The sequence below is a fragment of the Cuculus canorus genome, chromosome 5 (genome assembly GCF_017976375.1).
Source record: "Cuculus canorus isolate bCucCan1 chromosome 5, bCucCan1.pri, whole genome shotgun sequence".
Taxonomy (NCBI): domain Eukaryota; kingdom Metazoa; phylum Chordata; class Aves; order Cuculiformes; family Cuculidae; genus Cuculus; species Cuculus canorus.
Window position 1 is genome coordinate 39705132 of NC_071405.1, and position 16873 is coordinate 39722004.

General features: G+C 39.4%; 2 protein-coding genes across 3 annotated transcripts in view; both read right to left on the reverse strand.

The window, feature by feature from the left end:
- Nucleotides 1-142: 142 nt before the first annotated feature.
- Nucleotides 143-3925, reverse strand: RPS13 (ribosomal protein S13). Its single transcript, XM_054068938.1, has 6 exons — nt 3819-3925; nt 3543-3591; nt 2116-2194; nt 1290-1459; nt 833-933; nt 143-219 (listed from the first exon to the last, which is right to left on the reverse strand). Exons 1-6 carry the CDS (start codon nt 3839-3841, stop codon nt 186-188), a joined length of 456 nt encoding a protein of 151 aa, XP_053924913.1. The 5' UTR covers nt 3842-3925; the 3' UTR covers nt 143-185.
- A 912-nt stretch (nt 3926-4837) lies between these two features.
- PIK3C2A (phosphatidylinositol-4-phosphate 3-kinase catalytic subunit type 2 alpha) overlaps nt 4838-16873 on the reverse strand; it is a 53901-nt gene continuing 41865 nt past the window's right edge. For both annotated transcript variants that reach the window (XM_054067713.1, XM_054067712.1), the window contains exons 23-33: nt 15947-16083; nt 15085-15254; nt 13822-13978; nt 13314-13423; nt 11833-12040; nt 9189-9313; nt 8735-8852; nt 8557-8638; nt 8003-8112; nt 7642-7767; nt 4838-7093 (exon numbers count right to left, since the gene is read on the reverse strand). In XM_054067713.1, coding sequence (XP_053923688.1) covers nt 6911-7093; nt 7642-7767; nt 8003-8112; nt 8557-8638; nt 8735-8852; nt 9189-9313; nt 11833-12040; nt 13314-13423; nt 13822-13978; nt 15085-15254; nt 15947-16083 — 1526 coding nt within the window. In that variant the 3' untranslated portion in view covers nt 4838-6910. The remainder of the gene's footprint in view (nt 7094-7641; nt 7768-8002; nt 8113-8556; nt 8639-8734; nt 8853-9188; nt 9314-11832; nt 12041-13313; nt 13424-13821; nt 13979-15084; nt 15255-15946; nt 16084-16873) is intronic.

Below are 16873 nucleotides of genomic sequence, written 5' to 3' on the forward strand. Positions count from 1 at the left end.
CTACCCAGGTTTGACACTGCAGGAAAGCAATATGGAAACCATAGCCACACGTCTGCTTCACCTTGAAAACTGACCATTTACATGCAGCTTCCCGAAAGGAGCAAGTTTATAAGGCACCAACCATTAAAGACAACACAAAACGTAGTTAATGAAAATTTATTCTTTCATTAAGTCACAGTCAGCTCTTATGCGACCAGGGCAGAAGCTGTCGACGATTCACTAGGGAGAGAAAAAAAGAGAAATATTAATTGCAAAGGCATTTTTTCAAACTAGGTGCCAAAAATCATGCTTCAGTTTAAAGCTTTAACAACTAGTCATGAGCTTAATCACTACCCATTTAAAATGTTTACGGTAAAGATTTCGCTCTTCCTCTTAAACCACAAATACCGGGATAACGGCACAAACCCATATATTAAAAAAATCTCACCCTGGTATCTATGGGAATCCTCCTACACTGGCTAGCTTTTCCTAGAGAAAAACTACAAAAGACTTTCATTTTTTGTCACAGCTAAGCCATTTCTCTATAATTTTTTTAAAGCAGAATGACTACAGAAGTATCCAAGTGAGAACACAGACCGCAGTTTGTATAAAGTATTACAAAATTTATCCAGTAGTGAATTCACTCGTTGAGTTAGATATTTTTGGCAAGTGTTGTGACAATCATTTTACCCAGCATTAAGTTCCATTAATTTATCCGTTAATATTTCTGGAAATACCAATTCTTTGCTGCCTGGTTTATCTATATACCCGATTACAATGCACTCTTCACAGAGCATGTTGTGTACAAAACCTACAAGACCTCAGTAAAACAGTAATGTGGACGGAGACTTACTACTTCCAATTGGGTGGCAGCACTCTCTTAGTCTTGTAGTAGCGAGCCAGCCTGTGGATTCTGCTTTCAATGAGGATCAGGCGGAACTTGGCATCTTTATCCTTGAAAAGAAAGTTGCATTATGACCAAAGACTACTTGAACTTCTCAATGATATACAATTCATATGAGCTTACACAAAATAAATCCAGAGCTGCTGCTACAAACTCCACATTTCAATTACCAAAGTCTGATGAGTTGGGCAAAATCAGAACAGGTACAGAAATATATAGTTTAATCAATGCCTTCAAGATCCTTTTCACTAAGGCCACTCTCCTTTATCAAAATGCCTCCTCAAACCTCGAAGTCTACTCAAACAGGAAGCACGCTAAAAGTCCTTACTTTGTCAAGTTGCAAATAAACTACTGTTTTATTTCAAAAACCACACAGAGCGAGTTATCTACTTAAACTAGCACTCACCTTTCTGTTTCTCTCAAGATGTTTGCGAACAGCAACAGCTTTCTTAATCAAGTGATAAAGATCCTCAGGAAGGTCTGGGGCCAGTCCCTTCGATTTAAGGATTCTCAAAATTTTGTTGCCAGTAACAAAGCGAACCTGGGCAACCCCATGGGAGTCCCTCAGGATCACACCTGAAACAAACATGTACATCCCACTCTGAGAATAAAAACCTTGCACAAACAAATCTTGTGAAACCAACCTTGGGAGTTACAAGATATCAAAAAAAGGTCTTCCATAAATTAAAAACTTTCCTGATGGAAACTGCGAACAAATGGTAAACAATGAGCGAGCAAAACAGAACTTAAGAGAAGCCGAAACACTTCATCAGATAGCACTTAACAGCCAACTAACCCACCCATTGCATTTAGGCAGGTAACACATTAAGTGCAATGACATTATTGGGAAATTTTCAACAGGACTCAGACTAGGTATGCTATCACTCTTTTCTCTTAGGGTAACAAAGATGTCATAGACATCCAAGAAACCGGGCAGACCAAACATCCCCATCACATCTATAATTGCTATTTCTTAGGGCAGGTTACAAGATTAAACAGATGGTTCACATTTTCTGTTTGAAAAAAAGAATACTCAACACCACTCTACCAAATGTGTTTCTTGCAAGAATGAGACATATTACATTTTCAGTGGTATCCATACAATGCATACATGGTACATCAAGAAAATTGTATGGGTTTTAGCATGTTATTTAACACATTGAAAAACAACTACATTACTAGTCAGAAAGCAATGGTTTTCTCCATATAGGAATTATATTAATAAGCCTTACCGATTTGTGAGGGAGTCAGGCCTTTTTTAGCCAACTTGTAGATTTGTTCCTTTACGTCATCAGAAGTAAGTTTCAGCCACTAAAGAAAAATAACAAAAAAACCCCAAAACAAAACAATTGAACACTCCTTAATACAGACATACGGAGCCTTAATACATGTTACCTATAGGAAAACTTTATAAATGGTAGAAATAGATGGTTTCTAATGCTTAAAAAAACAATCAAGACCCGAAACTGTGCTCATAAAGCAAATGCCCCCATGATTATGAACGGGAAGACACCAGTAAGAATCTGCTAGGTTACCTATGATCTATCAACAACCTGTGAAAGCTCATGATTTTTAAATCCTTTTTAATACTGCCACATTATGAAACAGAAAATCGCAGCAAAAAACATACTTGGAAGTGCTCTATAGATTACAATTAAAAATGAAATACAAATAAAATTAAGAAAAAACCCACAGCTTTAGCATTTGAGCATCTTAATAATTATTAAACTTTTCAACCATCAGCAGCATATCAAGAAACTTCAAGTTATCTTACTTTAAAAAGTATGTCTTTATTTTCATGCTTTGTGCTTTAATAATTTAGTGTTTCCATTTAATTGTTTTTCAGTACATGCTTTTTCCACATGCACCACAAATTTATCTTTCTGCGAAGAAACAGATCCTCCAAGACAGAGTCTTGATTTGCAAGATCGATAAAGCAGCTATTCGTGTAGCTGACAGGTAAGCCTTTAAAGTGGACGTACTGCAAACAAACTAAGAGCACAATGAAATTATTTAAGTTAGTTTGGTCTGACCAGCAAATCACCGTTGTAAAAATTGTAGAAAACAGTTGGTTTATTCCACAATGTCGAAGGACAAACTCGAGTGTGACAAAGAGTCGTTTAATCTCTAGGAACAATCAGTATTCAGACTAAGAATAATCGCAGTTACACTTAAATACAGGGAGACAAAAAGACGAAAAGGTTTTTTCCTCTACAAATCATCTGCCCGTGAAACCACACTTGCTTCCTTAGTATCCTAATGACTACAGACTAAGTTCGCATTTTATCGGACCACAACTAAAACCAGACAAAATATGCCAGCTCTCTTCAGTTTGTGTCGTCATTACAATTATAAAGCACCATTATGTACAACTTCCATTACTAGCACTCTCTCCAGTAAGTCCTGCAGAAGCATGAATCTGAGATTAAATGCAACACTGACAAATTGTTTCAGCCCTTCAACCTTTATTGCTACGAGTGTGCGTGACGCCACCAAAATTTCACCCGGCGCTGCTTTCTGTGATGACTACTCAGTATTGGGAACGCAAAGCTAAAATATGTCATTCCTTTGATGTTCTCCAGCATCGCGCCAAGGATAACACAGTCAATATCAAGCAAAGATGCAGTATACTCCCGGGGCCGCCGGGGCAGACACTTACCGTGGGCACGCTGCGCCGGTAGGGCAGGGCTGACTGGGACAAACCCTTCCTGTGGGGAAGAAACAGATCACACGCTGAGCAGGGCCGGACTCGCCACGGGGCAGGAGCGCAGGCACGGTGAGTGCGGCCCAGGTGAGGGACAAGCACCACAGCACCAGCCCGAGCCCCTCCCCACAAGCCGCGCCACTTTCCCTGCAACCTCTCCGGTCCCGCTCCCGGTCCCGCACCCTTCCAGTCCCCTCAACACCCCGGCCCAAACCGGCGGCGGCCGCCTACCCAGGAGCGTGCATGCGACCCATGATGGCGCCGGCAGAAAGAAGGAGCGACGCGAGGCGGTGCCTGTTCCCCCTCCACTTCCGCCGGAAAGGGCTGTCCGGCGTCTGGCCCCGCCCCGCCCCAGCCAAGCAGTAGGTTTCGCCGCGCCCCTCGCTCCCTTCCAGCCAATCAGCGTCTCCGCCGTCGTGCAGCTCGCGCCCGTCAGCCAATCAGTCGCGGGCGGCCGGCCCCGCGCCCGCCAATCAGGCACGCCTAGCCCCGCCCCTTCCCCGCCCGCCAGTCATTGGCTCGAGAGCAGCTCCTGGCCCCACCCCTCATCCGCCCGGCAGTCAGTGGCGCTGATCTCCCGCCCCCGCCCTCCCGCCAGCCAATCAGCGGCGGCCGCCCACGGCCGCTCCCGCCCCTCCCGCGCACAGCCAAGACGAAGACCAGAACGCTCACTTTTCGTCCCCAGAACAGCGTTTAATGGAATTACAGGAGAGCTGCGGAGCGACAGCGAACCCGCCGAGCGCGGGCCGCACCGAACGTCTCTAGTAAGGAGCTCGTTCATTGAAGTGCCTTAAGGCAGGCGAGAGGCCCTGCTCGTACAAACGGGGGAGAATGACTTCAAGACCGGAGAGAGGGCGCTGCAGATCGGAAAAAGGCAGAAATAAAAGTTTCAGTGCAAAGTCCTCGGTTGCAGAGAGGGCGAGGCGCAGCGGCAGGGCTGAGGCGGGCATTCGCAGCCGCCGAAAAGGGTTTTATTTACGTTAAACAAGAGACAAAACGCAGTTAAAACGTATTTAAGCTACTCACTGTACTGGTAAATTCCATCCTAAATGAATGTTTTCCTCTTTCACTTACGGGGGGGGGGGGGGGAAGGATGAGTACATTAAAAGTCTTATTGCAACAATCGCTTTTTTCTTCGCTGAGAATAGTGCAAAGAGTCACGAGGTTGGTGCTGTTCCCTCTGCGCGAGGAGAGGCCGAGGCCAGAGCCCACAGACAAAACCCATGAGCAGAAAAAGCTTCAGCCAGTGACTATTGTGAAAAGGAAGGGAAAAGGCACAAACTGAGTTAAGCTATGGATAAAGTTAAAGCAGAAGTCAGGCGGAGTGCTAACTACAAATACAGTACTATACTTTTTTTTCCAGAGTCCAGACAACTGTTAAAACTGCAAATCATTTTTTAAATTATTTTAGTTTATTTGTATTTTTGTGCTGTAAGACACTGTGCTTTAATAGCAAACTGCAAAAAAGGCAGTACATATTGCTTTCATTTTATTTCACAATGGAACGTTTCACAAAAACAGTAATCTACTTTCCTGTGTTTAAGTGACTTGTGATTCTAATGATGGAATGGAGTAAGTCTCAAAAAGCATCAAGTGAGCAGGAAATAGATCTAGTTAGTTATATAGTTTATTATTTACAGGCTATATATTAAATGAAAAATATGCAGAAGATGCCTAGTAAAACTGGGATTTGTTAGTGCCCATTACGTCAACCCAGTTTCTAACATTCAAGATATTCTTAGCTTTTTAATTGTAGTAATTCCTACAAAATTGGACCGTGAATATTTTAGGCACCAGGAGATTCAAGTTTACTTCTCTGTTCTGTAGGAAAGGGAGACTGGACAGTAGCAAGGGAAGGAAAAAAATCAGATTATGAAATAGGTTTTTAGTGTTGGGTATATAAAAGGTTTTCCCCATAGTGTGTTTTCAGTCATAGTTGCATATTTGACTTTTAAAATTTCATTCTAGTCACAGTCAGTGGTGACAGTCTGTCTTGCTTCAAGATTTAGTGCCAAAAAAAGTGTGCAACTTTACTCTTTAGCTTTTAGACAGACCATGATCATCCTGAACATCGAACAAGGTGAATAAAAAGGCTACACCTGTAATGCAGAAACTAATTAAGTAACCAGTGGTATTAACAGGAGATAGTAAGTTCCCTGGAATGAAGTATTTTTAGTGGAATTAATTCTTATTGTGAGTGAGAACCAGGCTTTTTTTTTTTTTTTTTAACAGTTCACAGCAAGAAAGTGACCAAGTTCCTTTCTCAAAGCTCTGTTAATGCAACTAATTTCTTGTCCTGCAAATCATCCAGCAGTTGTGCTTTTTAACTAAAGGCCAGCCTTCACTTGGAGGTACAGGTGCAAATGCCACTTTGGATTTACTGTTTGAATCCATTCTGCATTTAATCACTGCGTTATTAAAAAGTTCTAGAAATTAAGACATTTCAAAACACTGAGAAGCTGGGCACATTCCCTGTGCACCACATTCAGCCAGTCTTCATTCATTTTTTTGGAGGTACTGGGTAGAAGATGGGGTAGAAAAATTTGTAAGTTGCACTAACGATGAAGATCAGTACAAGTGATGCTATTTTTAAGTAACATCTCAGGAAGATTCTTCCAGTAGAACCTGCAAAGTCAAATATGAAAATACTTCCCCTTTTTTAAGGAGCTGAAAGTTAACATGTATACATATTTAAATACCATAAATGAGGTAAATGAGAAGCATTGGAATTATAAGGCACCATTATTTACAACTTCCATTATTGGCACTCACTCCAATAAGTCTTAGAGAAGCATGAATCTGAGATTAAATGCAATGCTAAGGAATTGTTCCAGCCCTTCAACCTTCATTTCTACAGGTGTGCATGAAGCCACCAAAATTTTACCCGTTGCTGTCTTCTGTGATGTCTAGTTAGTAGTGGGAATGTAATCCTAAAGTATGTCATTTCTTTGATGTTTTCCAGCATCATGCCATGGATGACAACATGGGTAACAATAAGCAAAGTAGTACTATATCCACAGGCCTAATGATTAGGTTATGGTTTAACCAGCCAGCGTGGTCGAACTGTTCATCTCACTTTCATGCATGGGTTAAACCCTTCCTTTACCCACAACTCAAACATGTATAATGATGCTTTGATAATATTGCATAAGCATAAACCAGGTTTTCTTGAAATCCTCCAAATTATGCTACATGAACGTTGGTCCAACATTTCAGTTGAAATGCAGAGTCTCTTAAAGATGTACAAGTTATCTTCAATTAGGAAGATGCACAAAGCACAAGTGAATACATCTGGTCTTACTCAGGTGTAGATAGAAATGAGTTCACAGATAGGGTACAGCAGTTAGTCGATACCAGTTAACAGTCTCCTTGCTCAAGTTGAAGTCCTTCAGTGAAAGCGTAATTCCACCCAAGAAAAAGTTTTCACGTAATGATTCTGCACTGAGCACACTTAACTGAAGTTCTCTCTGTTTCAGAGTCTCCATGCTATATCCACTGTATACAAGCTAGAAGGTAAGAAGTCAAGAATTTTTAGGTTATCCAAATGCAATTACACAGATTGCCCTTTCTTCTGAGTGGCTAGCCACTGACAGATGTCTTAGCAGCACGTAACAACCATTCAGTATGTCTCTTTCTCAGAGGACAGGCTGAAGTACCTCTGTATTTAATTTTCTGCTCCCAATGTTAAGTGTTTAAAAGGACCAGTGTTTTTAGATGGAAGAACTATTTACATGCCAAGACTTCTGAATTCATTCTTCTCCACATCACAAATTGAAGCTAGGGCAGGGGAATCAGTGTTAAGATTTCTTCCCTTCTCCCCATCATTACTCAGTCAGTTTGAGAATTTCTCCTTACTTGTAACAGGACGTTTACTTACTCAATTGCTTTTGGGTTCTGGGGTTGGTTGTTTTTTTAAACAGGGCACTAGGTTTTTCAAACAAGTTCCTTTTCTGTTTATGTATCTTTGCAGATTTTTTAGACAATATTTTAACTACTGCTTAGAATAAGAGACAATAGCAAACAACAGGGAGTTACTACACAGATTTTAACTTGCCATTTCATTGAAAGTTGGATTTCTTGTCTTCCGGGAGATTTTGGTTTTGCGTTTGGATGTTTTGTGTGTATCAGGAAGTAAGTATGTTTTTACATAGGGATTTGGATCTGCACCATCTTCTGTAACCTACAATCCAAAACCAAGACGAGTTAGAAATCAGGTTAGTGCATACCTTTTTGAATTTATATTTTCAAGTACCTAGACTTTGCAATCAAAGCTAATCAAAGCAGCAGTTAGTTAAGTTGGCAGTTGGAAAATTTGAAGGGAGATAGATTAATGTAGGAATGGTGGAAGTATGTCAAGAAGGAAAATTGATAAAATAGAAACAGATTTTGGTAGTGGGTTTAGTATCTCTACTTACCAGGTCTTTAATGTGCATCACCATGATAAATAGAGTGCTATTTCTGTATGATATCGATAGCTTCACTTCTCCTCCCACTTTGCCTGAGGTAGGGCTTGATGGACTTGCATCTAAAAAAAAAACAGAACAATTATTTCCTCTGTAATATCTGTATGTTCCTCAGTACTGCACTGATATATTATATAGGAGGAAAAATACAAGTTTTAGACCAAATTTGGTTTCCGAGTTTATTTCTAGTTCCCTAATAAAAGGGCAAGGCCATACTTTTTAAAGATTTTTGTATTCTCTTGTAAGAATCAGCTTAGAGGTTTAAAGCAAACACTCAAATTATTTAGTCTAGCCGTAAGTAAGCCTAAGTGATCACATACACTGTTGCTGGTTTTTGTATGGTTTTAATTCCTTGAAACTGTATGCAGGCACATTTTGGAAAAATAGTGATGCAAAGTTTTCAACAAGAGAAAAGTACAGTTAATAAAAAAAATATTAAAAACACATTGTAATGGTGCCATACTACTGTCATCCAATTTATAAACAACCCCAAACCCACCACCTACCTGTAGGTCTTGCTATTCCATCTATTCCTTCCACTTTGTCATCACGAAGTAATGGATGGAAAAAAGTATAAACAAGATCACACTAAATTTGGAAGAAACATTACGCATTAGTTTAATTGTTAGCAAGCACCAACATCTGTAAAGTTGCATTGGATTTGCTTAAGTTACTTGAACTCACTTCTGCCACCTCTGAAGAACTATTCATCAGACTCTGTATGTAGCTATTGAGCTCCACTTTTCTCTTAGCTGCTACATCTTTTATATGTGTTCTTCCCAGAACCATCTTGTTAGGAAAGCTACAAGGGAAGAACAAGAGTTTTCTGTTAATTTCATTGAAGTAAATACAGTTAGATTTCATTGTCATTTCCATCCTGCTAGCATCATAGAAAGGTGAGGAAACATTTACAGGTCACTGTTACATCTGGTACAACACACAGACTAAAGACTCAGTTGCTCCTCTGCTTCTCCTCCTTAAAACTCAAGTGACCAGAATCTTCTCCCTTTATTACCAACTCTGAGGTCTAGTTTGCCCCTGAACAATTTTGTCTCCATTTCAAGCTATTTCTTCCTCCACCCAGCTGGGAGCAGTTTTCTTGCTTCCATTATAATAAATAAGCAAGTTCAGAACATACCCTGGTAACTTCCAGAGAGGAAAGAGAATGCCAAGTTTGTTGTGGAGCTCCTGAAACTCATCAAACGTTCGGAAGACAAATGTTGGCTCAACTTGCCCGTCTCTCAAAACTCTCACTACATATATCTGTCCAAAACACAAAAAACCCAAAGATAATATAGTAACAATATTATAAAACTGACTTCATAATACAATTTGTTTAACAACTAACATTTTCTGCTGTGGTAATCCTCCTGCGTACATATCTCAGTAACAGCATTTGCAGTTTACAGTAAAATTATAATTATAAACGGCCCTAACACTGAGAAACATCAAATAATCTTTCCATAAGGTAAGCACTGGCACAGGTGGCCCAGGGAAGTTGTGGATGCTCCATCCCTGGAGGTGTTCAAGGCCAGGTTGGATGATCGGGCAGCCTGATCTAATGAGATGTCCCTTCCCATGGCAGGGGGCTTGGAGCCAGATGATCTTTAAGGTCCCTTCCAACCCAAACTGTTCTATGATTCTATGATTCTATAAGGTAGATCCACATCTGACGGTGTGATAAAAAGTAGTTAAGGCTAAGCTGTCCACATTCTGCCTTTTAAGCCTCACTGTAAGTTCATGCCACACAGGTGTACAAAATTTTAACACGTCAGTGCAGGACTATAGCTAGACATTTACCTGAGGGGCCAGAACTACCACGAATTTTTTTCAGAACTGGACTACGGAGGAAACTAATGCCTAATTTTTCCAATCTAATTCTCTCAGGATTCTAGAGGACTCCACTTTTAAAGTGATAATTTGGTGGGCAGGTACAAGTGCACTGCATTATACAAAAGGAATTTTTACAAATTTATTTTTTTTTAAATCCCAGGACGTAGTTATTCACGTTACTATGAAAAGGAAATGAAGATTCAATTCTGTGGACTTATTTTATGGGCAGATGCATTAAGTGTGTATTTAAAATCATGTAACTGGGCAGAGGTTTAAAATACCTAGACAGAAGGAGACTACATCATGTTGGCAGTTTCCCGAAATATAAAAGGCTGTTTTGGCTTAGACAAGGAACATTGAAGTACATTTAAAATACAGTGATTCGCTACAAAGCTCTTCTTCACTTGTAGCATTATTCAACTTTGTTCTAGCTTCCCTATCTGGTGTCTTACTAGACTAAGACATATACAGCAAATATAACTTGGAAAGAGATGTACATTTGCATATATCAATATAGCTCACTCTTTAAACAACTTGAGGAAAATGTAACTTGAGCCGACTATTCTAGGCCAAAGGGCAGTAGAGAAGTAAAAAATAAATTGAAGATGGTTTCACATCTGTATAGGAACACAAATATTAATACAAGTCTTAAAGTGTAACCCAAGTCTATCAAAATCACGATGGCAAATTGTGATGCTTGCCTGCCTCTATTAAGACCGACGATGAAAGCAGGTGCATTAACATAGGAAACTATGCTTTTACTTAGGAGGAGCAAATACAACTTCAATGGAAGCCATTTTGCAGAAGGTGGCTACATTAGCCCTTAAGTACAACTCAAATCCCCATCTTTTAAAACCATCTCCACCAACACTACTTCTGTCCTTTCTGCTTCCTTCTAGATCCTTTTCAAGAAGTGTCTTCATTTTGTAGAATATTATTGGATGCTAAGAATACCAATCTATACTCTAGCACCCCTGTGACTGGTTTACCCTGGTGAGCAGCTAAGCACCCCCACAGCTGCTTGCTCACTCCCACTCCCTCACCAGTGGGACAGGAGACAGAACAAGAGCAAAAGTGAGAAGATCTGTGGGCTGAGATGAAGATAGTCCTTGGGAGGGGAGGTGACGCAAGACAATCTCTCACCACCTCCCACAAGCAGACCCATGCCCAGCCAGTTCCCAGGCAACAGCCATATTCGAAGAAAACACTCGCCTGTCCCCTGCTTTCTTCCTCTACCCTCAGCTTTTATTCTTAAGGATGACATTATATGCTATGGAGTATCTCTTTAGCCAGTATGAGTCAGCTGCCCCTGCTGTCCCTTCCCAACTCCTTGCCCATCCACAGCCTACTCGCTGCCGGGGGGACAGGGGCAAACTGGAAGAAAGAGAAAAAGCCCCAACAGTCTACAAGCACTGCTCAGTTGCATGTTATCAACAGCTTCAGTTAAACGTCCAAAAGACAGCACTGTGTGGGTTGCTATGAAGAAAGGTAAGTCCATTCCAGCCAGAACCAATACAACTCCCTTCTCCAAGAAGCAAGCAAACCAGCCCATTCCCAGCAAGATCTACATTTCAGTTATGGGTTTTTGTTCTACTTTCAAGTCATCCACAGTGAGGCTCAGTCTTGGTGTCAACATCGGTGTAGGTTTCTAGGCTCCCACTATAGTCAATGAGTCAGACTTCAGAGAACACTTCAGCCCATCCCAAATCTGACATCAGTGCCTAAGTGAATAAGTTAGTATCTATAACTGTATTTATGAAATCTCTGTCAATAAAAGGAACCTAAGTTATCTACCTCGAAGCTTGCTACTTAAGGCTAAACAAGGCAAGTTTCCTCTGGACTCATTCTCTATGATTAAGTACTGAATTTATGGCAAGAAGGAGAATGTATCTTGTTGGAAGAAAACGCACAGTATCTCCACTAAGTGGAAACAGATTCCACATACTTACATAGTGTTTATCTGGGTTATATCTCTTCTGATATGTAAACACAGACACTTGCTTGATTCGGCCATCTTGTTTAAGGGAATATGTTTTAGCAGAAAATGAGAGGATGGGTTCATCATTAGAAGGTAGACCTGAGAAACGCAGCTGAGCCAAATTGTGAATGAAGAAATTAAACTTTGTGGCAACACTTCCCAGACTGGATTCAATCAACCTAAAAAAAATAAAAAAGAAATCAAAACCCACAAAAGTGGTTCTGTCAATGTATCAGATTTAAGTCTAAGAAAAAAAATTCTTTCTGACAAAGAGTTTTTAACTTAAGGGAGATCAGTGGGCTACATAAAGGGCATCATATCAGCATTTAATAGAAGATTCAGCACTCAAACTTGGGAATAGGTTGTTATCCAAGATGTGAAGGATTTCCAGACTTGGTAAAAAAAAAAAAAAACAAAAACCTGGAGCACTGCATCCAGCTCTGTAATCCTCAGTGCAGGAAAAACATGGACCTGTTGGAGTGGGTCCAGAGGAGGGCTACAAAGTTGATCAGAGGGATGGAACACATTTTCTATGAAAAAAAAGCTGAGAGAGTTGGGGTTGTTCAGCCTGGAGAAGAGAAGGCTCCAGGGAGACCTTATTGCAGCTTTTCAATACTTAGAAGGGGCTTATAAGAAAGATGGGGACAGACTTTTAGCAGGGCCTATTGCAATAGCACAAGGGATAATGATGTAAACTAATACGGTAGAATCAGGCTAGATATAAAGAAGAAATCTTTACGATGAGGGTGGCAAAACACTGGAACAGGCTGCCCAGAAAGGTGGCAGATGCCTCATCCCTGGAAACATTCAAGGTCAGGCTCGATGGGGCTCTGAGCAACCTTCACTAGCTGAAGATATTCCGGCACAATGCAGGGCAGCTGGACTAGATGACCTTTTATAAGTCCCTTCCAACCCAAACCATCCTATGATTCTAAATTGCATGCACAGTACTTCAGTTTCCCCCATGTATTTAGAAGTATGTACAATAACACATTTTGTAACACAGCAACAGCTCAGGCTATGCACACACCTCCACTTGCTACAATGAAGCATCATCTCTCCCTCCCTAGTGTGCAAAAGCACTTCTTGAAGAGAGAACTTTACAATGCATTACAAGGTTTCCATTACACACACTGCTATTAAGCAATTTAGGGTGTATTGAAAATGGAAGTCTCAAACAACCAGCTATCTATATTCTCACTGTTCCAAGAAATTTTTTTTTTTTTTTTGCTCAAGGTTACTCTTAAAGGTGAAGTATTTTAGCACAAGCGTTAATCTTACATGAAACTGATCCTATTTATGTAGTTCACTGGTTAACCAATATTTTTGGATTGTACACTAACTATTCTATAAACATGTTTGCAAACATCTTTGGCACATTTTTTCATAGCAGAAAGCTCCCATTAAGAGGGCAATGCTAGGAGATATTTTAGTGTCCACTTTTCCAGTAACCTTGTAAAGAATATGGTAGCTTCTGCATCCGTCGTTTGAGGCTGGAGGGCATCCTGGACATACTTCAGATCCTGAACTCCACTTAGTTCTGGTAATCCAGAAGAAAGCATCTGCAAGAAATTACAACTTACAGGTTTAAGGCAATAAAACAAATGATTTTACACTGAAATGATTAAAACTTAAGACCCTCAGATTCATTTGAAGCTGCACTAAATTGCTAAAACAAAACATTACTGATAATCAGCAGTTACCATTTCCGCTGAATTAAAAGCAGTTAAAAACTCTTTGTGGTGTAACTTATGGTATCATCTTATAAATTTTTCAGGAAACAGAGGCAGTAAAAAAGCTTGAAAAAATTCCTACTACAACCTCCCTAAAAAGAGCATCTCATGTTTCCAGCTTTTAAAACCACGCATTAAGAGTTTCTGCAGCATAAAAAGCAGAGCATTTATTACAACCCAACATGATAGACCTATCAAGTTTCCATTTCATTTAATAAAATTATTACCAATGAAAGTAAGTTAAGGAAGAGGCTTGCATGTTTCCTTATCAAATTGTATGCTTGACAACAGAGATCCACGAACAACTGAAAGCGAATAGTGGGTTTTTCACCGCCATTAATGACATAAGCCATATCTGATGTTAGCACAAAAGGAGCTCGATCCCTGTTCAAAAAGCACAAAATTCATATGTTAGTTCTAAGGTCTATTTGCTTTGTCATGTGCTTTGTCCTCCATCCCCACCCCAAGGTAACCATCTTAAATAATCCAGTAACGCCATTCTACTTTTTGGGTTGGGTTCAGCTGCTTAGTGCTATTCTCAGATTCCCAGAACATTCACATGGTAGTGGACCTACAGCAGATCTGGAGCAACACTTGGAGGCCAGGTTACCTTACAATGCCTTCCATCCCTCATTTCTGGATGACATGACACACTAAACCAGATGTAACGACTATATTATCACCCGACTACAACAAGTCCTCTATCCTAGAAATAGATCATCTTCCCCTCCACAGAGTAGCAAAAACAAACTTGCTGTTCACTCTTTCCCATAATGTTGGTATTCGCTGCTGGTTTTATGAGCCAGAGTCTGTTGTCATTTGTTTCACACTCAAGATATACAGATGACGAAGATTCTGGCACTCAATTTCTCACTTGGTGGTAAAGTTTACCTAACAAGCATGTGCTAAATAACTGCATGAATATAGCTGAAAAGGTGAGACCACACTACAGTTTTATCCAATATCCCTTAAAAAGTATGACAGCAAGCTTTGTGTAAAATGTAAGGCTCCCAAATATCAATAAAAAGTTACATTAAACTTTCCCTGTACCAAAATAATGGGCTTTCATAACTACCGTAAAGAAATTCCCATTGAGATTTGCCAAGAGTGTGTAGCACAAAGTTCCCAAGGAATGAATGCAGTTTGGAAGCATTGAAGTTAAATGATGCTTAGGAGACCAAATTCCTTATTTCAACCTACCAGTGACTAGAACAGCAATTTCATTTGAAAGCTATGCCTATGTGCCTTGACTTAAAACAGTTCTAGAGATCAGAACATGGAAACAGGAAGCTGGAGCCTTTTAAAAATTAATTCCATACAGGTAAGGTTGAAAGCATTCTGGAAACTCTGTGGTTAAATCGTAAGATACTGGCTTCAGAATGAGAATAGCAGATAAGAGGAATTTAGAAGTTATTACTTAGAATTATAATGCTTATTAAAATATACTAAAAATCACTTAATTGTCTACATTACTTAGCTACAGAAAATACCTTTTAAAGCTACCAAACATTTGTGCATGACCCAAAAATTTTCCAAAATCAATGTGAAACATATGGCCTGTGTTTCGGAGCATTATGTTATCATTGTGACGGTCACAAATTCCCAACACATAAGTAGCTACGCAGCATCCTGCACAGGAGTAAATGAAATTTTCTGAAGCCTGGAAAGGAAAGAGAAAAAAGTGAATTGAGATCAAATACCGCTGTGAAAAAAGCATTCGTACATTCAACAGTTAATCTTGACACATGTAAAATCCAAGCCAGGCAAAACAGGCCCCAAAATTAGTTTTTTTCCACAAGTGTTCTTCAAACAGATAGCTTTGAATAAATCTTCAGCTATCGCACCTTCCAGCACAATCAGTTGTTTTGTTTTTGAAATAAATAAGAGAAAACAGGAGTTGGAGACAAATCACAAAAAGAAATAAATATGTTAGCAGAGAAAAGAAAAGTATATAAGACTTCTTTTTCCAATGTATTATCACAACATTTTAGCCAAAACAAAATATTTTGGTTTTTGAATCCCGTGTGCTTGTATGAGAACAGGCCATTGCTCCTAAACCACAATTAAGAAGAGCCACCATTCATCCCCATCTTAAATTTAAGTACATTTTTTTTTCTCTCCATCCAATGAAATCTCCTCATGTGAATCCTTAGAATCCACCTGGCTTGGTTTTAGTTATATAAGTGATTTTCATTTCCTCTTTTTCAAATATAGGCCAAAAAAAAAGTTTCCTAAAGATAGAAAACAAAAATTTCAATGGAAGAGCTGGAATAAGAACATGATTTCTTTCAGAAGATGGTATTTATCCCTTTTACAAGGCCTTCAAGAAAAGAACAGCACTTAAAAACTTACCTTTTCATATTCCTCCTCTGTAGGATTATACTTTCGCAGCCATTCTGCCAGAGGCTTGTCTTTAAAGGAACCTGTCACTCCATATTCCACTTGAATTTTCCTAAGAGTATCTGAAGCAGGAACAAGCTCCACCATGCCTTTATATAAAACACAAGAGAGCATATTTAATCATCTCCTTAAGTTATACTGCATTTTCATTATTCAGTAGAAACTTCGACAATGATGAATTTTATAATCTTAGATTAGTTTCTTTCAAATACCAGCTAGGTGTAAAAACAGTGCTATTAGTCTAGTAAGCATTTCTGCAGACTATATTACAAAGCGTTATCAAATGCACGTAGCAATCCAAGTTAAACTTCGCTACAAATAGTTACAGCTGCCAGAATGCGCATGTAAATTACAGTTTGAATAATTACTTTCTACTACCTAAACTACTATTGGTCTATAAGTAATAACCACAAAATATTTTCATGCTGACATGTCTCATACACTGACGCTTAAGTCATCTGGTAATGCTAACTGCTGTCAAGACTTGAAAGAGACCAGATTGTTCCTCCAGAAATACGGCAGTGGCTTTACATGTGAACTTATTTTGGAGATATTTGCTAAAAATATTTGTATAGCTAAAACACAAAACGAAAACATTCATTTGATTAACAGAACTACTTCTATCTTGGCAAGAACTACTAAAGGCAAATCGGTAATTTACATTCATTTTTCTTTTCCACTTTAATCCTTCAAATACTTTAGGAATAGCATTATTAGCAGCAACAAAAAAAAAAATGTTACATGCTATACAATCAAGTCATCGTTCAAAGCAGGAAGAAAAGCCATCTGTTTCTCTAAAAAGCAAGTCTTACAGAAATAGAAGCTTTTCGCATAGTTTTGCCAACCTACATTTCCATGTACTTAAGAGTTTTCATCACA

Excerpts from the sequence above, each read along its gene's own strand:
- RPS13 (XM_054068938.1), bottom strand. The coding sequence starts at position 3,841 with ATGGGTCGCATGCACGCTCCTGG. Across the intron at positions 1,460-2,115 it reads CCTGACTCCCTCACAAATCG|GTGTGATCCTGAGGGACTCC; the intron begins GTAAGGCTTATT and ends TGTTTGTTTCAG. Across the intron at positions 220-832 it reads CTGCCACCCAATTGGAAGTA|TGAATCGTCGACAGCTTCTG; the intron begins GTAAGTCTCCGT and ends TTCTCTCCCTAG.